Source organism: Ambystoma mexicanum, chromosome 8, assembly GCF_040938575.1.
Source record: "Ambystoma mexicanum isolate Mex_15411 chromosome 8, UKY_AmexF1_1, whole genome shotgun sequence".
NCBI lineage: Eukaryota > Metazoa > Chordata > Amphibia > Caudata > Ambystomatidae > Ambystoma > Ambystoma mexicanum.
This window is the reverse complement of record NC_090929.1, coordinates 1,436,386,090-1,436,413,895: the sequence shown is the minus strand read 5'-3', so window position 1 is coordinate 1,436,413,895 and position 27,806 is coordinate 1,436,386,090. Positions and strand designations below refer to the sequence as shown.

Sequence of the window (27,806 nt, the reverse complement as noted above, 5' to 3'; positions counted from 1 at the left end):
AGAAAGGCAAGCAGGAAGGCAGTAGGTAGGCAGGGCATGCTAAGTGGTGAAAAAGAGCGGTGAAAAAGAGCGGCAAGAAGCAAGGCACCAGGTGAAAAAGAGGGGCACGCAGGAAGGCACCAGGTGGGCGGGGCTTGCTAAGTGGTGAAAAAGAACGGCAGGCAGGAAGGCACCAGGTGGGCAGGGCCTGGGCCAGGTGACCTAGGTCCACTTGCACCTGCTCCCCATCTGCCTGGGAGAAGAAGACATTACACACAGGCAACTCAGGCAGTAGTATTTGGGTAAAGAATTAAGTATTCTGTTGCAACTGGTGGGCATGCCAATCCTACATAACATAACATAGTATAGCTCTATACAGCACATCACTGCACAGAACAACACAAGTTAAATCATTAGGATATTGCCAAAATACATTTCATGTTTCATGTTTCTGTAATGCAGTCTGATCTGGAACCCATAGACCATGGCGTTCTATGTGCAATACTTGTCTGCTGTTTTGCAATGTCCACTGTAAAGTGATGTGATGCCTTTGGGCTTGGTCCACACGTAGTAAAAACAAATAAAATCTGAAACATGACATCTCAAAGCATAGCATTACAGCATGCCACGGCCTGTTAGTAGATAGAAAATGTTTAGTTAACTTGTTGTATGTCTTGGGGATGCTTTATTCATAATACTGACAAATGACCAAATAATCAGTCTGGAATACTTTTTTCAATCACCTGTTTTTGTTTTATTGAAATGTTGCCATCAATGAACTGCACCATATACATTTCATACAACTGCAGAAGGTTTATTTTGTATTTGAAAGGGAAAACCAATTATGTTTGAAAACGTTTTCCAAACAAACCAGTCTCCCTGAACGTTCCTTCTTTTTATCTCCTGGTGCGATGGATGCCAAGATCTGATTTCAGACCCAGGCCATCCCTGCGCTCTTCCTGCATGACATGCGATTAGCAGGTACAATAAACTGTGCTCAAAGCAAGAGTACAAGTGCTCTTGAACAATACCTGACTTCACAGAGATCCTTTGAACATCCAGAATAGACGAATGTTGTTCTGAATAAATCAGATCTGCGATGAATACGATTTCATTTGTAATCGAATATAAAACACATTAAGCAAACATGCAAGAACCTGAAGTCACACCTTGGAGCTGTGCACACTAGAGGAAGCAAAGTTACATAGTTATCATGATAGCATTATTTTCATCATCAAAACCGAAGTCAGTGCAAAAGATGCTTAATCTGCAGCATCATGCGTGGTCTCCTTTCTATTACCATAAATTCCTCTTTGAATTATGGTAGCACATGCCATAGACCTTTAAAATATGTAATGCAAAGCATTGTCAATTCATCCATGATTGGAAAGTCTTCATAGGTCGTCTGTCCTTATCATTGTTTAGAACTCCAACTATTATTTTTTGTTGATGTATCATGGCATGGATTTCCAACTCCAACAGAGCAGGTACAGTTCTTTGCCAGTGACGTTTTCAGAAGGAACAAAACAAGAAAACAAGAAGAAACTGATTGCTTTTCTGCCACCAACAAGAATTAAATTGTTCTGGAGTTTTATATTTAGCACAATTCTCCTGGGATCGCACAGTGGGCATTGTAGCCAGTGATTGTCTGCTAGCAATGCTCAGAATGATATTCCGGTAGACAAGCAGAGAGCAATAGAAACATTGCAGTCATATACACAAAAACACAAAGGGTGTTGGTTTTGTTGTAACAAATTTGAAAGTGGTAAATTTGTTCGACCTAAACTTAATTTGGTCATGCCATATATATGTACATGGTGCAACCAAATTATATATATATATATATATTTCTCTATATATATGTGGATGGGGGTGAAAAGGGGTGTGGGTCGGGTTTCGGCAGGATGGTTATTCCTTACAATACCATGGGTGCCAAATGCCATTTCCAGTGCCCTCTGTATCTGATTAGCTGCTTCATCGAGGCAGTCCTATCTCCAGGCCCCTTTTCTGCAGAGTCTTTGAAGAGACACAGTTGGCGCATTAGAGGGTAGACATGCTGCTTCCAGTTGCACATTCCATCATTCACCCACTGCATCCCAGAACCTGCACTGTGGGGGCATGCCTTGCATTCCAGGTTTCTATGTGGGCTCTTCTGTATTGGAAGCGTCCTGCGTGATCTGCAATTCCTGAATGGATTGCACCTTTGTGCGTTACCTGTCCTCTATCCTTCTACTAAACTTTCATCCAGTTGCTTGCTCCAAAATTCCTCCTCCAAGACATTTTCTGGTATGAGGTCCAGATCTGGCATGGGCAATCAAGGTGCTTGTGCTCAAAACAAACATGTGCACATAATGGGTGCGGGTGAAGTCAAATGGTTTTGAATGAGATCCCATTTTAGTCAAAAGAGAAGACAGACAAACCCCTCTGTCACTCATAGAATATGTACTAGTTTTGATTATGGAAAGAGACTGAGAACAAAAGTACCAGAGTGTACAGTGACCTACCTATGGTGAAGAATAAGACTTTTTTTTCTACTTCTGATGTTAAATCATGTCCCAACACTGGTCTATCGATACACTTTAGCTATTTGTGCCACGCGGTCCACTTAGTTTGTAACTTCTTGGCCGCTATTTACAGTTCGCAGAAGCAATAATCAAGGCAATATGGTATCTCTTACTCGTTCTTAAGCACTACGAGCACTATTTTCTCATCAGCCGATAGAGCCTTGCCGAAAAGATTTGTTTTTGCAGAGAAGACATGTTATGAGGTGCTTATATTGTAGGCATCAATTAGCATCGTGTAGGGTAGCCATTATTGCTATTTGTGATGTAACAAAAGAGCAAAACACCCTTAATGGCCCTCCATGTTGTGCTCAAAGCTCGACTGCACCACTCATGTGAGGAAAGTGGGACCGTTTTTACTGATGTTGCTGTTAAATCAAACAGTAAAAAAGAGAACAAATAGAGGAGCAGTAGCGGTTGACAAAAAGCAGCACCAAGTGACAGTGATTATGCAAGACCCCCATCACCTTTGATGGTTGTGGAGTGACAGTTGCAGAGTGAACCTTTGCCTCAGTAGTTTTGGAAGTTCTTCAAGCATCGCTCACAACTCATTAACTGACTTTCACCAAAGGAACATAAACATTAAGAAGCATTAATAAGGAGACAATTAAAAAACATATAGTCCTAGGTATGCACCAAGTGTATGCCTTCACATCATCGACCCATTGTGTTGTAAAAGAAAAGGAAAAGAGCATTGGTCACCTAGGAGGGAGCAGACATTTTATATATATGGGTCATGTTACTTTTTGGCAAATTCCAGATCCCTAGACTACTAACGCCCTGCCTGAATCTACATAATAGGCCTCAGGTACCTACTGTGTCGTGTTCATAATCATAAAGACAGCATTTAACATATTTGATACAACATTGCCCTGTTAAAAATCCCCATTTTTACATGCTGTGAAATAGCTGAACAATAAAAACATTATAGCATGAAAAATTAATTTCTTTTTGCAGCAACTGTGTGCTATAGCAATAATTAAGAGGTTTGAAAAATCCTTAGATTGCGCTGTACAAACTGTGATTGTCACAAATAGCAGTCGCAGTTGTGACCAGTCGGGACGTTTCCCTTACGTACCCCAAGAGAAATAACTTACACAAGAAAGAAACCTCTGGTCTCACCATGCGCCTCTCTCCAAACATTAAAGACAGAAACTCATAGACTGGTTGTGGAAAACATTTGACGTGTATTGGATACTTTTCTGAGTTAGATGATGCTTGAAGGTTCTTACAATAGTGATAACAAAAAATAGAGTTTAATGGTTGATTGCCAAATGAATCATACACAGCATCAGAGCTAACAGGTGGGAAATCTTTGCATAGAAATGGCAAGTATAGGTGTCCAAATTGACCGTTGATGGTTATAAAAACAACATGCAAGTGATTTCTTGAAACAGATAGCCAACACATGTTTCGAGCTTGGCTCTTCCTCTGGGCTTTTTTTAGAATTCCTTGATAGCATAAAGTATAAATCTGGATCGCAGGACTTGGTGCTTTGGGATGCACGGTCTATCCACACATTCTGTTTTATGGGGATTGACAAAGGCAGCAGGATCAGAGCTCTACCTTAAGCCCTGCCCAACATACTCACTTAACTTGGGAACTGGACACAAAGGAATTTGCTCATGAGCATCAAAGGTGATGGGGTCTTGGATAATCACTGCTGCACATTAAGTATTTGCTGGTGTTCTGTATATAATTTCACAAACCATTACTATTAAAAATGGGGGTGAGCAATAATAATTTCAAGAGAAAATTGGTGAGTTCGGATGGAACCTACATCTTTTGCAGCTGCAAAAGTCCCAAAATAGAGTGTTCTAACATTTGGTTCACAAATGATCTGGCAAGTATGTGCACCCCAGTAAATAGGAGTCTACTTTTATTTGAAGTCGCCTGTGTGCATTGTAGACACAGCATTTATGTGCAGAAATGTTGGTCGCTGTTGAATATTAGGCAGACAACATGTGCAGTACCTACAGACTATGGGACTCATTACGAGGTTGGTGGTAACACTTTGATGCCACTGGCGGGTTACCACCAACCTGTTACAGCCATACTGCCACCTGATATCCCGGTGCCACAAGGGCAGCGGTAATGGTTACTCCCCATTTCCCATAAGACTCCAAGGAAATGGGGACACGGAAACACTGGCACTGTTGCTAAATACATGTGAGAGACATGCCAATAGGGGCCTGAAAACCCGGCAGGTCAGGCCTCAAGGGAGATCCGTGGCCCCTACTGGCTTTCTCGTAGTATGCCAGTCTGGAAAGGGTGCAGGTACGTTGCTACCGGCACCCATATTTCCGGACTGCCACACTTGTAATGAGGCCTTATGTCTCCATCTGCTTTATTGGTTGCACTGTGGGTAGATTTTGGGGCCAATACGAGTCAATAAAATGGCCATTTCAGGTTAGAAAAAAAGTGCTGTTCTGAATTGTCCCTCGAAAGTACTGTAGGCAGCTTTGCCGTTTTCTGTTGATTGGAATATTCCAATGTCTGTGTCATTGCACATTTAATTACAAAATTTCTGACTTTAGTCAATACATTTGATTATCTCTTCTGGAGTAAAAACACAACCTTTCAGATTAATAATGAACAATTTACAAGAATTTCAGCAAGGCATGTTTCAGGTATTCAGATTGTGTGTTAAGGAAAACAGATATATTTATGTTCTTAGATGTCTACATTTTCTTGTGTAAACGATGACATGAGGTTTGAGATTAAAGAAATCATATGTCGCAAAGTTTCTTGGAATACAGCTGCCAATTCCAAACTATGATAGGTGGATTAAGACACTTTTTTAACATCCATCAGGCATCCCATCACTAGTCTTCAATTTCCTTTTCTGTTCTCCTTTGCTCCCAATAGCCACACGTTACCTCCTTTCTTATTTTTTCTCTTCCATGTGCTTTATAAAAAAAGTTTTTGTTTTGGCAGACAATCGACAGACGAGCAGCGCCCCAAAAAAGGAGCTACTCTAGGAAACCGTTCTCAATAGGCTCCCCTACATTGCTTCCTAGCAGAGAAGTGCGCTGGGCCATGTCTCTAACTTCAGTAATTTGAGGCTAGAAACCAACGTTATAAGATCACCAATGGTTTGGATGTCCATATTCAGGTAAATAACTAGAGAACACAATTTGCGCAGGCATTAAAAAGAAAACCTGGACTGCTAGGGAACCTGAAGAATTGGAAAACACTCAATTGCTGCAATGATTAAGGGTTTCACTGTTTTTAATATCCTTGCTTTTTCCATCCCACCGTCTATCGTTATGCTTAATCTTCCTCAAAGAGTGTTCCCGGTTGCATCCAACAACCACTGCATTGTATCACTCTCTCGTTTCAGTTTAGGGAATCCCACTATTAAGAAACATTGCGTTCCAATGCCTTATCTCAATTGACTATCACACTCCACGATAACAGAGTACTCAAGATCTATCTTAGAGCATAACACGGGTAAAATGAGCCAGACAATGTTTGTCACAAATCTTGGAAAACATAGTTCTCTCGGCTAGAGCATGCCTGATCGTTCTCCACCAACTTGCCAATAGCAATCGTGATATTCATCCCTCCCTTAAGAGACTGAGTTCCTCAGTTACCCTGGGTGGACAAGAATGAAAGGTCAGCTTCACAGAATACATTTTGCCTTTTCAAATTTGGCACATTTCCTTTCCAGTCATTTCACTTGTTTACTCCTATTTCATCTCACGCCCATTTGTTAAACTTTCTATGTTTCTCTTTTTATTATGTCGACTTGATTCTGCACCATTTCCTTCTGTCCTCATTCATTTCTAAATATACTTCTTTTCCTTTCTCATAATTCTAATTCATCATTCCGGCTGGTCACAGTTAGGAGCTGGGATAGGGAATTCTGAGACAGCGAGGACATGTACAAGCTCACTTCCAGCTGTGATCATGTGAAGTGAACAAGTCACTGAATAATTGTGCGACTGGCTGTCTCTTGTATGTGTGACAATATGTTCTCTAAGAGATAGAGTAGGTACAGTTTCTGGTTTCCATCAAAGTTAGGTGTCTTAAAGATAGAAGCTGGGGGTCGCTGGCCCCGGCATGCCCAGCAGATTCTCTCTGCTCCCCTTCATTGGAGTTTAGTGTCCAAGTTGAACGATTAATTGGCCCTGACACAATGGAAGATCCCCTGGACCTCACACAGGAGACATTGAATTTCTTTCCGGCTCCAGTGATCGATCTGTCAGTCCACGGGAAGAGAGGAGACAAGCTCTCCCAGCATGCACTCCTGAAAGACGTAGAGGAAATGCAGAAGAGGATTGGATCCAGAGCACTGTTAAGATACCAAAGTGGCAAAGACAGGTAGGTCTTCAGCCAAGTGTAAACCTTGTAGACATAGGCATTCCAGTTGTCAATATAAATTTGCATGAGCGATGAGGCGGTGTCAGGAAAATTGCACAGAAAAAATGCGACAACAACTGCACCTGCAGAAACAGAAGAAAACAAAGTCATGTACAAGTTACATAATAATCTAAAAGGGTGGTTCATTCCAGACAATTTCGCTTCTGTTCACAAACACACCCTGTACTGATTAGAAGGAAATGTCATACACTAATGCAAAAAAGAAGCATTCATTTTACAGCTGGAAGTGATGCATTTTATTTCATTTGTATTTAACATTTTATGGAATATACTAAGACATAAATGTTCAAAACACTAATTGATTGCACCTTTAGTTATTTAACTAGTATGGTGTGAAACTAGCTAGGCAGTTACACAGAACACATCATATTCTAAGGGGTATACGTGCATATTCGCAGTCTGAGGGAGAGAGAGAAGAGAGAGTGAGTTTACATCGTGCAGCAATAGTTGAGGACAGACATACTTAGATAAGCAATGCACCTGTACAGGAGGGCAGTGTTTCCACTGACGGGCCCATAGGTCAGTGCTCACCCTCTAGTACCTGTAAGACAAGATAGCTGCACCTCGTGAGGAATGGGGTGCAGAATTCACTTACTCCAACACGACTCAATAACGAGGACTCAGTAGTTTGGCAAAGGGAAGTATGTTTAATGATAAGTACATCGAACAGGGAAACAATTGGAAATCAGCATCATGGCGATCGCCTGTCTCGCTTCAACTTCCTCGAACTTCAGTTGAACGGCAACTTTTATACATAAAACTTGTCATCACTGACGTCTAACTCTACAAATTCGTCATGCAATATAATTGGTTAGGAAAGGTAACTTAAGTATAGGTGCTATATCTGTATATGGTAACAGAGCATGTGGATTGGATAACTCTTATCGGGTGGGCGTCTACGCCCAACCCTCTACTTCACGCGTGATAGACGTCACTACAACTATGACGTCCCAGTGGTTCTACTGTCTATAGGACCCTAGATAACTTGCTCCACTGTGATTGGGCAGGTTACACCCCTAGACGTAAATCTCCATTTTAATTAGCAGCATGCAGACTGGACACACAGGTGCCTAGTGTCCCAATATTCACCCTGCCTCCCTTCCATCAATCAGGGCTTTTGAGCTATGTGTCAATTAGTTGGCTGGGTATGGCCTCGAAACTTTAGCCTCTTATCTGGAGAAGTTATGGCACCCTTGGATCTGGGTGACATCAGACGTTGGTAATTCTTCGCGCCTGACTGGTCACATGTCTGTTCACCGTGAATCTGCTTCAGTTTCCAGCTTTTCATGTATTTGATTCTTCTTTAGCCTCGCCACATGCCTGGGCCCCTCTTATCTTGACCTTCACAGGGCAGGCTGGTATGCTTTGAAGTTTCGATTCTCTAGCGTTGCCGCTCTCCCCCTTTCCTTGGGTTGACCTTGAATTCCCAGGCATGAGCTGCTCTTTGTTGAGTTTCGACTCCGATCTTCTTTCAGGCTTCAGCTGGAATATGAAACCTGGCCTAGTAGGCCTCTGGCCGCCTGGGCATACTTCTGCTTACAAAATGGAGTCGCACTTGTATAATGTGCCTCATTGAGGTAGATATATAGTTGGCGCTTGCCGCTCTATTCTTCTACTAAGCACTGCAAGCTGTATCGTTCTCTTAGCTTCTTGCGTTTCAAGCCTATTTACACGCGTTAACTGGTTGGTTACTTCCATCTTGTCTCATCACAACGTTTCCTTATGGTTTAACATCGTCTCTTTCCTGTGTCCATTACATCTATTTCTCATAGCTGCTTGCACTGGCGTGCTATCCTTGATAGCCGTTTTCGTTCATTCGCGAGTCTGTCCAGGCCCTTGTGTCATTTCCACTGGCCCTCCATTAAGGCTCTTTGGGTCTCTTCGTGGACCGTCTGTAGGTACTCTTCATTTCGTCTCAGCTGCTTGTATGGTTGCCCAAGAGGGTCTCGTGTAGCCCATGGCTGTCTGGTTATGGGTGCTTCAACAGGTACAGCTCTTCTGATGTACACTGGGCAGAGTCCCAGGGCGGCTCTCTGTTGGTTCATTTGCTCCTCATACGTCACAAACCTTGGCGAGTAGGCTCCTGGTACCTCGAAATGCGGGGCAGGGGTGCAGGCCATGCCCAGGACCTCCTCTACACTCCCCCCTCTGGTCGGTTCATCAACCACTTCTGCTTCTTCTTTTGTATTTATTTCCTTAGTGTCCTGTTCATCGTCTTCAGGGTTTGTACATGATGGTGTGAATGTGTGCGTCTTTGGAGTCCACATTTTTATCACACCCTTCAAACTTCCTGCGGTTTTTACATGTTCATCTTTATTCCATGTCATTATAGCTGGCATTGTCCATTTGGGCTGCAGTAGATCCATTTCCCTTCATTCTTTCTTCGTTTCCTGGTATATGTAAACTTTGTTCCTTCTGGCGCAAATTCACTAGCCTTCACAAAGTCTCTTATTTCTTCATCTGTCAAATCTCTGGGCTTCCATCCTGGTTCGACATCAACTATTATTTTCATCCCAATGGCTTTCTTCGCAGTTTTTTGGCACTGTGTGATGATTATCTTGATAATACAGCATCCTAGCAGTATCATTCCTAGTAAGACTCCCAGAAACTTGAATATATCCGCCATCCATTGTGGGACCCATGAGGGTAGGGCTCCAAACCAGCTGTCGTCGTCCACCTCATCACTTTCATCGATCATCTGGTTCTTTAGGTTTGTCAACATACCTATGGCTTCTGTTAGGGTTCCATTTTCTTCATCGTGCAATGGTGTAAATGTGCAACACGATTCTACGATTTTTGCGCAAACACCTCCATTCATTGCTGTGATCATGTCTAGTACATATCTGTTCTGGAGGGTCACCAGTCAGATTGCTCTTAGTTCCTCTTTGATGGCGTTAAATCCCTTTATAGTAGAATTGATGTTCTGCAATAACTCCCATCTGGTTATCTGCAACCATTTCGTATTTACACCATCTTGGACGTGGGGCAGGAGTAGTTTTGTAAATACTTTTGAGGTGAGGCTAAACAGTCTGTGCTCATATGGGATTGCATGGAATGCTTCTTCTGATTTGGTAGAAAAGTAATTCTCTCTCTTCATCCGGGATACCAGTTCCACAGATCTCCTCTTCCTTAGATGAGCATCTGCTTTCGGGAAACTGTCAATACTGAAGGCAAGCGTCCCCAACCAGCACGATCCTCCCCGCAATGAGAGACAATGAAGGACTCTCCCAGGATGGGAATAAGGCCAAGACAGAGTGCGGGTGAGAGTAAATGGGAGTTTATCAATCAGAATAGGGCATGCAAAGAACTCTGCAACCTCCGAGAGCGCTCTGCCTGACAATAGCAAAGACAGGCGTATATATTTACAAAAAACGTCATAAGAACCTACACACTATAGGGGGCACAAGTTTAATAGGATTGGGTGGCGACGACTAACTATAGGTGCTGCTGCGGCGTGGTTGGTCTTGGCTGGAAGACGTCACTGGTCAGCCTCGTGGGTTGGGCTGGGCCTGGCAGGTCGGCTTGAGTTCATCCGGGCGGTGTTGGTGTGCCAATGCGGCCTGTGGCAGAGATGAATGCCTTTCCTGACTTATTTGCCCTCGGCCATGCACACCGGAGTCATTCAGTCATTACAGTGATATTCTCTTTAGTAAATCTTCCAATAGGTTATTTTACAGGTTAATGCAACACAGGAGGAATGTACCTTGTGAGGGGTCTGGAGGTAATACGTCAGGACATGGTTACCAGTGTCCTGTTGACCGGGGCCATAGGTCGAGGGGCTAAGCTTCAGAGCCTGGGACGGGCGGTACAAGTCTTTCTGCCTTGTTAGAAGTTGTTATGGATGTTCCTCTGTGTGTTGTCAACGTGTTGGGTGTCCTGATTGCACAGGGCCATAAGTCTAAGATGGTCCGGTAGGTTGTGGGGTTTGCAAGGGGGCGCGTGTGTTCAGGCAGAGGTTTACTGCTGAGCTGTAAATAATGCAGGTGGCGGGCCGCGGCCTTGGGTGCTACAGAGGGGATTACAACTCTTTGAAGCGGCTCCAGTCTGGTTGGGGGAGGTAAAGCAGTGCGGTGCGGTCTTTGTTCTCATGCCTTGGCAGTCTTCACAGGGTGGGAGGGGGAATGGCCTTGCCCGTATTTCACAAAGGTATCTCCCTCGTGTGGTGCCGGTTTTGGGTAAAGACATCACAAACATTTGAACACTCTATAATACTCATTCAAATTAATACAAAACATGCATTTAAACTTTGCTGGATGCGTTTCGATTATATCCAGTCTGAGCACCTTATTCATACATTATGTTTTAACAACTACAGTACTTGGTTATATATATGCATAAATATATATTTGCAGTAAGTGAGGTAGAATTAGAATTGGTGGAGTACACAGAAAATAACCCGCCACTGTGGTGGCACCTGTGGGGCCTAGACATGCACACATGACAAACGCCTTCTCGTGCATCCTTCACATAAGCCCTCTGTATGGTTACATTCATCTTCTCGTGTCCTCTAGCAGCATTAGTTCAGCTATGGCGCAAGCCCATAGAGTGTAAGTTTCCCAGTGATACACGTGACAAATAGATCCCTGGTGCGTTCCTTTGTTTTTAGCACCTAACTGCAATGGTGTGGGCTCGCCATCGCTTATATCATGGAAGCATGCTTTCTTAGGTTTATACATTTTACAGGCTTTTGTAATATACAGGGTTTTTGTGGAAGAAAGCATACTTTGCGAGTGGTCTTGACATTAATATATAAAGACTGTCTGCCATCTGATGACCGTTTTACTGTTCTTTTCATTTCCCAGGCCTGCTGGCCGGGTCATGCTGGGAGCGATGATACACTGCGGGAGGTGAACTGATACAATGTTAGTGTATTACGCTAGCTCATGTCCGTCTTGTTCGTGGGAACGTGCTCGCAGCGGATCTGCCAGGGTGCTGCGGCGACAGGGATGACTGAGATTCTCCAAGGGTGGGGGCCGCGCTACAGTGCGCCAAGCTCACACCATCTTTACCAAATAAAATGGTTTCTGGGCCTAGCTAAATTTTAATACATGTGGGCAGTCAATATGTGTTGGGCAATCAATACGTGTGGGCAATGTCTCCAGCGGGTGAACCCTCCACCACCTGGGCCCGGGTGGCATGAGGGGACGCCCAATGAGCCATTGCCCTCACCTGGGGAGAAAACGCAGGCGAGGGGGGTCTCTTGGACCAATCCTCCCCTACATTTCCCCCCTTTCGTTACTTAAGTAACAAATTCTTTAAATCCTCTATCCTTCTACATTCTGCTTCGTCCATCACTGCCTCATCCCATGCAGGAGTTCCTTTGATGGGCATCCATGCTCTGCACACCCCCCTTAAGCTCTCACCTCTCCTGGCGTATTCATCTGGAGTACACGTTAGGTATATGCATCCACCGTCTCCTTCTAAATCTACCCAAACTTCCTCGTACCATTCTAATATACGGGGCTCTTTGATGGTGGTCTGCCATAACTTATCTACAATATCCTTATCGTGGTATATAGGCACCAGTTGGTACCTGGGTGTGTTATCTATCCCTGTTTGTACTTGTGCTTCTTGCATCGTTTTCATTGTACCTTGTGAGTTGCCCACTGTCACCATCATCATTGCACCATTTGGTACTGCGTTAGCACAAACTGGAAGACCCACCTGGCACAGGCAAAAAATTAAAAGGAGGAACACCACAGCTGGCATCAAAAATTTCACAGTTATTCCAAGCCATGAGGGGACCCAGGAGAAGATGTTATCGAACCAGGTACTGTCTTCGGCTCCACCTTCCATTTTCATTTTTTCTCCTAGGTTGTGGACTGCTTCAATCACATGGGATAGGGAGCCGTTCTCTGCGTCTTTGGAAGGTACGAAAGTGCAACAGGCACTTCCTATTTTTCGGCAAACACCGCCGTCTATCGCCGTCAACAGGTCCAGGACATACCTGTTTTGCATGGTCATCAGTCGTAAAGCTCTTAGTTCCACTTTTATTATATTGAACCCTTCTTCAGTGTCGTTTGCCAGCTGAATCAATTCCCAGCGAGTTATCTGGCGCCATTTTGCGTTTGCCCTTGCTTGGACACTTGAGACGAGCGAGGCAAAAAATGTTTCTGCTGAGCTGAATAATCGATATCTGTCTGGGATCTGAGCCAATAGTTCTGATGATGCCTTTGATATATAATTTGATGCGCGTCTGTTACGGGTCAGCACCTCTCCCTTGCTTCCGGAAGCCAGGACATACATTTGTGACTCTGCAGTTGGTTGAGCCACACTTTGCTGCATGCGTTCCTGTGTCCTTTTGCTCCCATCGATGTGGCTTTCGGGTATCACCATTAGGGCTGAGTGCAGAGTGGCCATTGAGCAGCTGCCACTCCATGACGGGGGGAGGTTTAGGTATGCCTGGTTGCCGCATACCCAGTACGTGTCCATAAGGGCCGCAGTCCCTTTTCTTAGATCTGGGATGGTGAGGGTCTTGTTACAGCTCTTGTTTGTTCCCATGGAGGTTCTTCCTTCTCCTTTAAAACATAGTTCATAGTCCATTTCGCTCTGTAGTTTGAAAGGTTTTTCGATTGCAGTTACCCAAGTTAGTTTTGAAATGTGTTCCTTCCATACTGGTGTACATGTTTCTTCTATCCACTGCAATTTCTCCGGTGCCACACCTCTCAGTGCTTCCGCTTTGCACACTACTTCTTCATTCTTCCGCTTGTTATCAGAAAAAAGTGTCCCTTCAATTACAAAAAATGGTTCTTTCAGACATACCACCCCTGCCGGTTTCGGGTAGCACGTTTTCTCGTTCTGCAGCATTTGAAAAGTCACTTCATGTGCCTGGAAGGTGTTCTTAATTCTGCATAACGTGAGATGAAGGAGACATTGGGCATCTATAATTGGCAACTCTTTGGGTAACAGTACTTTGGGTGTACCTGATGCGTGAGGGATGAGGGAACAAACATAACAGCTCTCGTTTGTTGTTTGTTTAGCTGTGGCACTCATATCTGCATAGCACTTATTTGTTTGGTGGGGGTGTCGTGGGTCCTCCATCTTATCTAGATCTAGCCCATAGTACTCATCATACTTCCTCCTCCCTGCTTCCCTCTTACGTCTGTTGTTCTTGTTCCTCATGTACTTCCCAACTCCCTGGGCAAGGGACAAACTAGACCCCCCTTTCTCATTCCCGCCCCCCTTGGCCCATGCATCATATAATATTTTGTGTATTGCTAGCAGCTTTTCCTCTTCCTTCCTGGCGTTATCTGGCAGGTAGTTATTTAGTATGGGGGCAGGCTGGCTGGTGGGGGTGTTATACAACCACGATATGGCAGACGGGTTTCGGTCATTTAAACTGTGGGCATTGTAATTAGATACCCCTGGTGGAGACACTGTGTTGTTCTGCATTCCACCTTGTGGCTTCTTTCTTTGTACGATGACAGCACTGGATGGTGTGGTATGATACCCCCATACAAGTTTAGTTCCGTCCCATCTCAAAAAATCACCTTCCCTTGTATTGGCCCTTGTAGTTGTATTGGGCCCAGTAGTGCTGTTAATCCCTCCCCCCTCGTTCATCTCGATAGAGATGAACGCTACAAACCAATATGTAACCAGACCAAACATTAGCATAAAAAACAATGTTATGCATACAGATAATCCACACTCATACGAATATCTGCATCTTTCATGTACTAATTCTCTCATTCTACTAATTCTATCCATTGCAGGCTGCCCGTTAGATGCCATGGAAGCTCCTGTTTGAGATATAAAAGTGCATTAAGTACATGCATGTTAACGTTTTGCTAGCACCATCAGTGCCAATATATATATATATATATATTTGACGGGAAATGGAGGCGGGTGGGGATGTGGGGAGGGGTATTCACAGACAAGGGTATATACAGTCCATAATTGGTCATTTCATTAAGTATATACAAATCAACAAGATGTAAAGAGAATACTTCACACATTTTTTTTTTTTGATAGTATCCTTGTCAGTTATTCTCCCATTCAAATCTAGTACCAATATATACACACAAGTTCATATTCAGTCATTCTGTTCAGTTGCATCGTTTGCTGTTGTCTGTGCCTCCTCATCTACCTCCTCTTGTACATTGCTATATGCTTTACGTACATCGGTCAAGTGTACCCAGTACCTCAAGCCCTTTACCTTCACTGCCGTGGGCGTGCAAAATATTACTTCATATGGGCCATGGAATCGTGGTGCGTTCCACCGACGCACAAAGCTTCTGACATAAATTGAGTCGCCTGGCATCAGCTGTAGCTGTTGCTCTGGCTCCGTGACGGACTCTGTGACGTTACCCTCTTCTCTAGTGAAGGGTGGGGACAGTTGCTTTGATATCACGCGCGCTGCCCTTGTCAATTTCCTTAAATAATCTGTGAACTCATCTCCCAATATCGCGGCGCTTCTGTGAGCATCTGAGTGTTCGCGCAGTGGAGAGTGTGCTGTGTTCATCCGTCTCCCAGTCACTATTTCGTGCGGGGACAAATGGTGGTCTTTGCTTGACTGATTTCTCAATTCAAATAGCGCAAGGGGTAGACAGTAAATCCAATTCTTCTTTAATGAAAAGCACAGTTTTGATAACCTGCCTTTTAACAGTCCGTTCATCTTTTCCACTACGCCATTACTTTGAGGATGATAAATTGAACATAATTTATGTTTTATTCCCAATAATGTAGTGACTTCCTTGAAAAGCTAATTTACAAAATGGCTGCCGTTGTCTGAGCGAATCACGTCACAAATTCCCCAGCGCGGGAACACTTCCCTTACTAGGAACTTGGCGGCGCCTTTGGCATCAGGTCGCGCACAGGGTCCTGCTTCCACCCACCTTGAAAATGGGCACACAACCACGATCATGTACCGCGCGCCATTACACCTTTCCCCCATGTCTGCATAATCTATATGCAGCTCTCTGAATGGGCCAATGGGTTTAGGAATTGTTCCCCGGAGAGTACGTAATGTCATTCCTGAATTGTATATTTGGCATGTTGTACATTCCATTGTCAACCGAGACACATGCTCTTGGAGACAGGGCACGAACCATTCTTCCTGTATTTCTGCTGCGATGTGCTGTTTGGTGTTATGTGCAGGGAAGTGTAACTGTTGAAATGCAATTTCTAGTAACTGTATTGGCATTACCACTTTGCCTGAGTTATTTTGCCGCCACAGCAGGTCTGTTCCCGACTTGCTGCACCCCCTTTTTGTCCACATCAATTTTTCCTCTGCACTAGCTCCTTTCTGCAATTCTAGTATTTGTGATATGGGCATCATGTTGTATCCTTCTGGGGGCTCTTCGTTTCTTTTGTGCTTAAGTATGTACTCACCTGTGTCATATTTCTGAAAATAGGAAGCCTCCTTGGCGGCAGCGTCCACTGCCGTGTTCCCCAAAAACACAACATCTGTGTTGGATGTATGTGCTTGGCACTTTACTATTGTTACTGCAGTAGGGTTTTGTAGGGCCTCAATTAGCTCTTTCAACAATTCTGCATGCTGTACTGGCGTTCCGTCTGCCCGTCTAAATCCCCTACGCCCCCATCTTGCTAGCCCTCCATGTACTGTCGTCGTCATGTAGGCTGAGTCTGTGTATATTGTCACTGCACAACCCTTTGCCGCATGCAGTGCTTCTATGAGCGCAATCAGCTCTGCTGCCTGTGCGGAGTAATGTGATGGGAGGCGGTATTGTACTAATGTTTCATACTCACCATCTTCTAACCTAACTACTGCCATGCCAACGTGTTTTTCTCCCGTGTCCACGTCGATTGATGCAGACCCATCCACAAAGTACACTTCCCCCTCGCTTAGAGCGTTCTCACACACCACTGTGTCCTTCCCTCTTTCTCCTGTGTAAGTTGCCCAATCGTGGTTCTGCATGTCTTCGAGTGTGCACGCTTCTGTAATGAATGTGGCAGGGTTCACTGTCTTGCATCTCACTATATGGATATTAGCACTGGACAATATAATCTCGTAGGCGGTCGCCCGCTGTGTGGTCAGTGTGCTTTTTGATCTCTCAAGTATTGCAAATAATGAGTGTTCCACAAACAATGTCACAGGGCAACCCATTACTATTGTGGCACTTTTCTCAATCGCGAACGCGGCTGCAGCGAGTGATTGCTCGCACGCGAAATGGCCCTGCATCACGACATCTAAGGTACCACTATAGTAAGCCAATGGCTTGTGTCCCAAGGATGTTTTTTGTGTCAGTACTGCGGTCATGAGTGTTTCCTTGCAGTGTGAGAATAGGTAAAATTCGCGTCCATAATCAGGGTTTGCTAGTACTGGAGCGCTTGAAATTAGCTCTTTCAATGATTGAAATGATTCGTTCATCTCTTCTGACCATTGTATTTTTTCATTCTCCTGTTGTGCTTCCTTGAGTGCTTGTAGGAGGGGCCTCGTGTATGCTGCATAATCTAATATCCATGCTCGGCAATAGTTGCACATCCCCAGGAATTTCTGCATATCTTTCACTGTTGTGGGTGCTCCTACTGATCCTATTGCTTCTACCCTGTCGGGAATTATTCTCTTTCCATCCTTTGATATGAGCTGTCCCAGGTATAAGACCTCAGTCAGGCAGTACTGTAGTTTCTCCTTGTCTACCTTGTATCCCTTGTTGGCCAGTAAAGTTAGGAGCGTTGTTGAATCTTTTCTACATATTGCTTCATCTTGTGCACACACTAATAGATCGTCTACATACTGAATAATCGTACTCTCAACTGACAGGTTTCCCAAGTCTTCATGCAATATGCGGTTGAATATGCTCGGGCTCTCACAGTATCCCTGTGGTAATCTGCAGTGTTCATATCTCTTGCCCCCCAGTGTGAAGGCGGTAAGGTATCTACTCTCTTCAGCTAGGGGTATTGAGAAAAATGCGTTTTTCAAGTCTACTACTGTGAAATGTGATGCCGCTTTTGGGATGCTGCATAGTATCGATGCAGGGTTCGGCACTAGAGGGAACTCCTTCTGAATTACATCATTGAGGGGGCGTAAGTCCTGTATCATCCTCCAAGACCCTCCTTTTGCTTTTTTGATAGGATAAATACATGTGTTACATGGGGAGTTTGAAGGCACTATTATCCCTTGTGCTAGCAGTGCATTTATTGTTTCTTTTATCCCTTCTTCAGCTTCGCGGGACAATGGATACTGTTTAACTCGGGGTAAAATTGCTCCTTGCTTTAGTTTTATTACCACAGGTTGTACTCCGTGCAACAGCCCTACATCATGAGGGCCTGTTGTCCATAAATTGTTTGGTACGAACCTCATGTCGTCATCAAAAAATGACGGCGGTGCTCCTACCACTGTCATTAATTGGACGGGGGTCTCCCTGGCTTGTATTAAAATGTCACAGGGCATCGCTATTTCCATCACTATCTCGCCATCCCCTTCTATGTCAGAAAAGAGATCCTCATCTGTTACCTCTCGTAGGGCGATGTTGGCGTTTGTACACAGCACTGTGCGCCACTCGCATCCTTCTCCGTCCACCCCAATCACAGCGATCCTTTTCGCAGATACTTGTACAGCGTGCAAGTCCAATGATACCACTGATCCTGGTGCTGCGTTGGGACATACTATGGGGCGGAAGAGGAATTCCGCTGGAATCCTCCAGTCCATGCTTCTTAGCTCTGGAATTATGAGGGCCAGGGTTTTTAGCCCTGCAATGAACATCTCCTCATCTTGTGGCAGCCCTCGTATTTCCTGTGTGGTTATGTAGGCGTGCACTACCAGCATTGCACGCAAGGGACATATTCCGGGTGTAGAACACACTATTCCTCTCTCGGTGAATGATATGGTCATGTTAAGTTTACTCAGGAGGTCCCTCCCTAATAAATTTACTGGTGAGTTTTCATAGTATAGTAAGGGTGCCTTTACAGTTTTACCCCCCACTGTTACATCCAATGCTTCTGTGTAAGGAACTTCAATTACAGCCCCAGAGAACGCCTGCGTCTCTAACTTCCTGTTAGATAACGGGAATCGGCCCTCTCTGACACATGATTTCTCCGCTCCCAAATCAACCATGAATATGAATTGCTTGTCTCCTATCTGCGCCCCTACCAATGGTTCCTCTGCTGCACTGTAGGTGGTGGATAGGACTGGACACGCAAGTTTTCTCTGTGGGCTGTCCTATGCGGGGTGTCTCATTGCCCCCCCTTCATTAAATACACTTACGGAAACCACTGACATACCGTTGTAAGGTGCTGGTGCGGGGACCCCGTTTACATGTACCGCGAAAGGGTTACCTGGCGTGTATTGCACGCTGTCATTGTTTTGTGGGTGGTTCTGTGCTCTGTACTGGGGTCCCTGTTGCTGGCCAGCATTACCCTGGCCTGGGTTTCTCAGTTGCTGTTGTCCCATCGGAAGGCCATATGGGCTTCCCGGGTGGGGATGGCCATACTGTTCTACCTCCTGGAACCCGTTGTTGGGTCTGCTTCTACACTCTCTAGAGTAATGCCTCCACCGCCCGCAGTTCCAGCAACTTCCTTGTGCACCTCTAGGACCCTGCCATCCGTTTCCTCCCGTTCCCCCCTACCCCGGTCCACCTCCCCTTCGGCCCCTGTACCCACCTCGTCCCCCTCGAGGGGTCCACTCTTGCCACTGCGGACCTCCGCCTTGCTCCTGCTCATTCCACTGCCGCTGTCCTGTTCCCGCCCAACTAGTTGCCACTCTTCCTTGTAGTGCTATCAGCCCCTCCTCCTCATCATCTCCCTCTCTGCTGTGTGGGAGCGCGGCTACTGCTGCTGCAACCTTCACCAACTTTGTCTGTACTAACTTCGCCTCGTCTGCCAATCTTTTCTGCGCCACCTCCTTCTCCCTCTCCTTAATTCGTTTACAATGGTGTACTATTATGCTCTGAATTTCTGGCCATCCCTTTGCTTCAATCCCTGCTATCTTGTCGAGCGCCTTCTGCACTTCCTTTGGGAGCCCTCTTTTTATAATGAAGTAAAATAAAGATGTCGATTGATACCAGGTTGTACCCGTTTCTGCTCTCCACATCTCTTGGACCCGAAAAATGTAATCCATAGCCTCCTCCCCGTCATTCATGGTACACTGCATCACTGACTGTAAGTCTGGCGTATCTGGGAATGTTTCGCGTAAGGCATCCCACACCCTGGCACGCACTGTGTTAAAGGAGGCCCCATCGTGTCGGTCACAGTCTAACGTTACTCCCGGGAAACCGGCTTTTACCCATACTCTCTCAGCCTGATCGCCCACTGCTGACACGAGCAGACTTTTCACATCTCCTATAGCTAGGGGTACCCCAGCAGTATGTTTCTCAAAGGCATATATCCACTTACTTGCCCCTCCTGATAACGGGGGCAATAGCTTTAATAAATTGGCTTTATCCATCTGCGCCCATGGGATATAGTTAGGCCTCCCTCCTCCCCTGTGTATTGAAAGCAAGCGTCCCCAAACAGCACGATCCTCCCCGCAATGAGAGACAATGAAGGACTCTCCCAGGATGGGAATAAGGCCAAGACAGAGTGCGGGTGAGCGTAAATGGGAGTTTATCAATCAGAATAGGGCATGCAAAGAACTCTGCAACCTCCGAGAGCGCTCTGTCTGACAATAGCAAAGACAGGCGTATATATTTACAAAAAACGTCATCAAAACCTACATACTATAGGGGGCACAAGTTCATTGGGATTGGGTGGCGACGACTAACTATAGGTGCTGCTGCGGCGTGGTTGGTCTTGGCTGAAGGACGTCACTGGTCACCCTCGTGGGTTGGGCTGGGCCTGGCAGGTCGGCTTGAGTTCATCCGGGCGGTGTTGGTGTGCCAATGCGGCCTGTGGCAGAGATGAATGCCTTTCCTGACTTACTTGCCCTCGGCCATGCACACCGCAGTCATTCAGTCATTTACAGTGTTATTCTCTTTAGTAAATCTTCCAATAGGTTATTTTATAGGTTAATGCAACACAGGAGGAATGCACCTTGTGAGGGGTCTGGAGGTAATATATCGAGGCCTGGTTACCCGTGTCCTGTTGACCGGGGCCATAGGTCGAGGGGCTAAGCTTCGGGGCCTGGGATGGGCGGTACAGGTCTTTCTGCCTTGTTAGAAGTTGTTATGGATGTTCCGCTGTGTGTTGTCAAAGTGTTGGGTGTCCTGGTTGCACAGGGCCATAAGTCTAAGATGGTCCGGTGGGTTGTGGGGTTTACGAGGGGGCGCTTGAGTTTAGACAAAGGTTTACTGCTGTGCTGTAAATAATGCAGGTGGCTGGCCGCGGCCTTGGGTGCTGCAGTGGGGGCTACAAATCTTTGAAGTGGCTCCAGTCTAGTCGGGGGAGGTGGGGTAGCGCAGAGCGGGCCTCTGTTCTCATGTCTTGGCAGCCTTCGCAGGGTGGGAGGGGGAATGGCCTTGTACGCATTCACAAAGGTATCTCCCTCGTGTGTTGCCGAATGTAGGTAAAGACATCACAAACATTTGAACACTCTTTATAATACTTATTCAAAATCACTTTAAAACATGCATTTAACTTTGCTGGATGTGTCTCGATTATACCCAGTCCGAGCACCATATTTGTATATTATGTTCTAGCAGCTACAGTATTTTAGTTACATGCATATACATTCGCAGTAAATGAGGTAGTAGTTGGGTCGGTGGAGTACATAGAAAACGACCCGCCACTGTACGTGACGGTGGTGGCACATAAGGGGCTTAGACATACACACATGATAAGTGCATTCTCGCGCATCCTTTACATGAGTTCATAGTATAGTTGCATTCGCTTTCTCGTGTACTCTAGCAGCATTAGCTTAGTTATGGCGCAAAACCATGGGAGGTAGGTTGCCCAGTGATCCACGCAACAAACAGATCCCTGGAGCGTTCCTTTATTATTAGCATCCACCTGCAATGGTGTGGGCTCGTCATTGCTTATATCATGGGAGCATGCTCTCTCATTTTAATACATTCTACAGGCATTTGTAATATACGAGATTTTGTGGAAGAAAGCATACTTTGCAAGTGGTCTTTACATTAATATATACATATGTATAAAGACTGTCTGCCATCAAATGACCATTTTACCGTTCTTCTCATTGTTCAGGCCTGCTGGCCGGGTCATGCTGATAGTGATAATACACTGCGGGAGGTGAACTGTTACAATGTCAGCGTATTTCGCTAGCTCATGTCCGTCTTGTTCGTGGGAACGTGCTCGCAGCGGATCTGCCAGGGTGCTGCGGCAACAGGGATGTGACTCTCCAAGGGTGGGGGCCGCGCTACAGTGCGCTGAGCTCACACCATCTTTACCGGGCAAAAAATGGTTTCTGGGCCTAGCTAAATTTGTGTGGCAATCAATATGTGTGGGCACTCGATACGTGTGGGCAATGTCTCCAGCGGGTGAGCCCTCCACCACCTGGGCCCGGGTGGCACGAGGGAACGCCCAATGAGCCATAGCCCTCACCTGGGGAGAAAACGCAGGCGAGAGGGGTCTCCTGGACCAGTCCTCCCCTACATTTCCCCCCTTTCGTTACTTAAGCAACGAATTCTTTAAATCCTCTATCCTCCTACATTCTGCTTCGTCCATCACTGCCTCATCCCATGCAGGAGTTCCTTTGATAGGCATCCATGCTCTGCACACCCCCCTTAAGCTCTCACCTCTCCTGGCGTATTCATCTGGAGTACACGTGAGATATATACACCCACCATCTCCCTCCAAATCTACCCAAACTTCCTCGTACCATTCTAGTATGCGGGGCTCTTTGATGGTGGTGTGCCACAGCTTATCTACAATATCCTTGTCGTGGTACATGGGCACCAGTTGGTACCTGGGTGTGTTGTCTACCCCTGTTTGTACTTGTGCTTCTTGCATCGTTTTTATTGTACCGTGTGAGTTGCCCATTGTCACCATCATCATTGCACCATTTGGTACTGCGTTAGCACAGACTCGAAGACCCACCTGGCACAGGCAGAAAATCAAAAGGAGGAACACCCCAGCTGGCATCAAAAATTTCACAGTTGTTCCAAGCCATGAGGGGACCCAGGAAAAGATGTTATCGAACCATGTACTATCTTCTGCTCCGCCTTCCATCTTCATTTTTTCTCCTAGGTTGTGGACTGCTTCGATCACATGGGACAGGGAGCCGTTCTCTGCGTCTTCAGAAGGTACTAAAGTGCAGCAGGCACTTCCTATTTTTCGGCAAACACCGCCGTCCATCGCCGTCAACAGGTCCAGGACATACCTGTTTTGCATGGTCATCAGTCGCAAGGCTCTTAGTTCGACCTTTATTATGTTAAAACCTTCTTCAGTGTCGTTTGCCAGCTGAATTAATTCCCAACGGGTTATCTGGAGCCATTTTGCGTTAGCCCTTGCTTGGACACTTGATACGAGCGAGGCAAAAAATGTTTCTGATGAGCTGAATAATCGATATTTGTCTGGGATCTGAGCCAATAGTTCTGATGATGCCTGTGATATGTAATTTGATGCTCGTCTGTGACGGGTTAGCACCTCTCCCTTGTTTCCGGAAGACAGGACATACATTTGTGATTCTGCAGTTGGTTGAGCCACACTTTGCTGCATGCGTTCCTGTGTCCTTTTGCTCCCATCGATGTGGCTTTCGGGTATCACCATTAGGGCTGAGTGCATAGTGGCCATTGAGCAGCTGCCACTCCATGACGGTGGGAGGTGTAGGTATGCCTGGTTGCCGCATACCCAGTACGTGTCCATAAGGGCCGCAGTCCCTTTTCTTAGATCTGGGATGGTGAGGGTCTTGTTACAGCTCTTGTTTGTTCCCATGGGGGTTCTCCCTTCTCCTTTAAAACACAGTTCATAGTCTATTTCACTCTGCAGCTTGAAAGGCTTTTCGATGGGCGTAACCCAAGTTAACTTTGAAATGTGTTCCTTCCATACGGGTGTGCACGTTTCTTCTATCCATTGCAATTTCTCCGGTGCCACACCCCTCAGTGCTTCAGCTTTACACATTACTTCTTCGTTCTTCCACTTGTTATCAGAAAAAAGTGTCCCTTCAATTACAAAAAATGGTTCTTTCAGACATACAACCCCTGACGGTTTTGGGTAGCACGTTTTCTCGTTCTGCAGCATTTGAAAAGTCACTTCATGTGCCTGGAAGGTGTTCTTAATTCTGCATAACGTGAGATGAAGGAGACATTGGGCATCTATAATTGGCAACTCTTTGGGTAACAGTACTTTGGGTGTACCTGATGCGTGAGGGATGAGGGAGCAAACATAACAGCTCTCGTTTGTTGTTTGTTTAGCTGTGGCACTCATATCTGCATACCACTTATTTGTTTGGTGGGGGTGTCGTGGGTCTTCCATCTTATCTAGACCTAGCCCATAGTACTCATCATACTTCCTCCTCCCTGCTTCCCTCTTCCGTCTGTTGTTCTTATTCCTCATATACTTCCCAACTCCCTGGGCAAGGGACAAACTAGACCCCCCTTTCTCATTCCCGCCCCCCTTGGCCCATGCATCATATAATATTTCGTGTATGGCTAGCAGCTTTTCCTCTTCCTTCCTGACGTTATCTGGCAGGTAGTTGTTTAGTATGGGGGCAGGCTGGCTGGTGGGGGTGTTATACAACCACGATATGGCAGACGGCTTTCGGTCATTTAAACTGTGGGCATTGTAATTAGATACCCCTGGTGGAGACACTGTGTTGTTCTGCATTCCACCTTGTGGTTTTTTTCTTTGTATGATGACAGCACTGGATGGTGTGGTATGATACCCCCATGCAAGTTTAGTTCCGTCCCATCTCAAAAAATCACCTTCCCTAGTATTGGCCCTTGTAGTTGTATTGGGCCCAGTAGTGCTGTTAATCCCTCCCCCCTCGTTCATCTCGATAGAGATGAACGCTACAAACCAATATGTAACCAGACCAAACATTAGCATAAAAAACAATATGAAGCATACAGATAATCCACACTCATACGAATATCTGCATCTCTCATGTACTAATTCTCTCATTCTACTAATTCTATCCGTTGCAGGCTGCCCGTTAGATGCCATGGAAGCTCCTGTTTTGAGATATAAAAGTGCATTAAGTGCATGCATGTAAACATTTTGCTAGCACCATCAGTGCCAATATATATTTGACGGGGAATGGAAGCGGGTGGGGATACGGGGATGGGTATCCACAGACAGGGGTTTATACAGGCCATAATTTGGTCATTTCATTAAGTATATACAAATCAACAAGATAAAAAGAGAAAACACATTTTTTTTTTCTTAAGTATCCTTATCAGTTATTCTCTTATTCAAGTCCAGTATCAACACACACACACACAAATTCATATTCAGACATTCTGCTCAGTTGCATCGTTTGCTGTTGTCTGTGCCTCCTCATCTACCTCCTCTTGTACGTTGCTATATGCCTTCCGTACGTCGGTCAAGTGCACCCAGTACCTCAAGCCTTTGACCTTTACTGCCGTGGGCGTGCAAAATATTACTTCGTATTGGCCATGGAATCGTGGTGCATTCCACCGACGCACAAAGCTTCTGACATAAATCCAGTCGCCTGGCATTAGCTGTAGCTGTTGCCCTGGCTCCGTGACAGTGCCTGTTACATTTCCCTCTTCTCTAGTGAAGGGTGGGGAGAGTTGCTTTGATATTACGCGCGCTGCCCTTGTCAATTTCCTTAAATAATCTGTGAACTCATCTCCCAATATCGCGGCGCTTCTGTGAGCGTCTGAGTGTTCGCGCAGTGGCGAGTGTGCTGTGTTCATCCGTCTCCCAGTCACGATCTCGTGCGGGGACAAATGGTGGTCTTTGCTTGGCTGATTTCTTAATTCAAATAGCGCAAGGGGTAGGCAGTAAATCCAATTCTTCTTTAATGAGAAGCATAGTTTTGATAACCTGCCCTTCAACAGTCCGTTCATCTTTTCCACTACGCCATTACTTTGAGGATGATAAATTGAACATAATTTATGTTTTATTCCCAATAATGTAGTGACTTCCTTAAAAAGCTCATTCACAAAATGAGTGCCGTTGTCTGAGCGAATCACGTCACAAATTCCCCAGCGCGGGAACACTTCCCTTACTAGGAACTTGGCGGCGCTCTTGGCATCAGGTCGTGCGCAAGGTCCTGCTTCCACCCACCTTGAAAATGGGCACACAACCACGATCATGTACCGTGCGCCATTACACCTTTCCCCCATGTCTGTGTAATCTATATGCAGTTCCTTGAATGGGCCAATGGGTTTAGGAATTGTTCCCCAGAGAGTGCGTAATGTCATTCCTGAATTGTATATTTGGCATGTTGTACATTCCATTGCCAATCGAGACACATGCTCCTGGAGACAGGGCACGAACCATTCTTCCTGTATTTCTGCTGCGATGTGCTGTTTGGTGTTATGTGCAGGGAAGTGTAGCTGTTGAAATGCAATCTCTAATAGCTGTATTGGCATTACCACTTTCCCCGAGTTATTTTGCCGCCACAGCAGGTCTGTTGCTGACTTGCTGCACCCTCGCTTTGTCCACATTAATTTTTCCTCTGCACCGGCTCCTTCCTGCAATTCTATTATTCGTGGTATGGGCATCATATTATATCCCTCTGGGGGCTCTTCGTTCGTCTTGTGCTTAAGCATGTATTCACCTGTGTCATTTTTCTGAAAATAGGAAGCCTCCTTGGCGGCAGCGTCCGCTGCCGCGTTCCCTAAAGACACAACATCTGTGTTGGATGTATGTGCTTGGCACTTTACTATTGCTACTGCTGTAGGGTTTTGCAGGGCCTCAATTAACTCTTTCAACAATTCTGCATGCTGGACTGGTGTCCCGTCTGCCCGCCTAAATCCCCTACGCCCCCATCTTGCTAGGCCTCCATGTACTGTAGTTGTCATGTAAGCTGAGTCTGTGTATATTGTCACTGCACAACCCTTTGCTGCATGTAGTGCTTCTATGAGCGCAATCAGTTCTGCTGCCTGTGCGGAGTAATGTGATGGGAGGCGGTATTGTACCAGTGTTTCATACTCACCGTCTTCTAACCTTACTACTGCCATGCAACGTGTTTTTCTCCCGTGTCCACGTCAATTGATGCGGACCCATCCACAAAGTACACTTCCCCCTCGCTTAGAGCGTTCTCACACACCACTGTGTCCTCCCCTCTCTCTCCTGTGTAGGTTGCGCAATCGTGGTTCTGCATGTCTTCGAGTGTGCACGCTTCTGTAATGAATGTGGCGGGGTTCACTGTCTTGCATCTCACTATATGGATGTTGGCACTGGACAATATAATCTCGTAGGCGGTCGCCCGCTGTGTGGTCAGTGTGCTTTTTTATCTCTCGAGTATTGCAAATAATGAATGTTCCACAAACAATGTCACAGGGCAACCCATTACTATTGTGGCACTTTTCTCAATCGCGAACGCGGCTGCAGCGAGTGATTGCTCGCACGCGAAATGGCCCTGCATCACGGCATCTAAAGTACCACTATAGTAAGCCAATGGCTTGTGTCCTAAGGACGTTTTTTGTGTCAGCACTGCTGTCATGAGTGTTTCTTTGCAGTGTGAGAATAGGTAAAATTTGCGTCCATAATCAGGGTTTGCGAGTACTGGGGCGCTTGAAATCAAATCTTTTAATGTTTGGAAAGAGGAGCTCATCTCTTCCGTCCATTCCATCTTCCTGTTCTCCTGTTGGGCCACCTTTAATGCTTGTAATAGGGGCCTGGTGTATGCCGCATAATCTAATATCCATGCTCGGCAGTAATTGCACATTCCCAGGAATTTTTGCATGTCTTTTACTGTTGTGGGTTCTCCTACTGATCTTATGGCTTCTACTCTGTCTGGTATTATTCTTTTCCCATCTCTTGAAATCAGCTGTCCTAGGTACAGGACCTCTGTCAGACAGTACTGTAGTTTTCCCTTGTCCACTTTGTACCCCTTGTTGGCCAGCAAAGTCAGTAATGTTATGGAATCTGTTCTGCATTTCTCTTCGT

The 27,806-nt window shown here is 45.6% G+C and overlaps 1 protein-coding gene across 1 annotated transcript in view; it reads right to left on the bottom strand.

Moving 5' to 3' along the window:
• Positions 1–719: 719 nt before the first annotated feature.
• Positions 720–27,806, bottom strand: part of LOC138473084 (neurotensin receptor type 1-like) — a 692,824-nt gene continuing 665,737 nt past the window's right edge. The window contains exon 3 of the mRNA XM_069611583.1: positions 720–6,988. Coding sequence (XP_069467684.1) covers positions 6,522–6,988 — 467 coding nt within the window. The 3' untranslated portion in view covers positions 720–6,521. The remainder of the gene's footprint in view (positions 6,989–27,806) is intronic.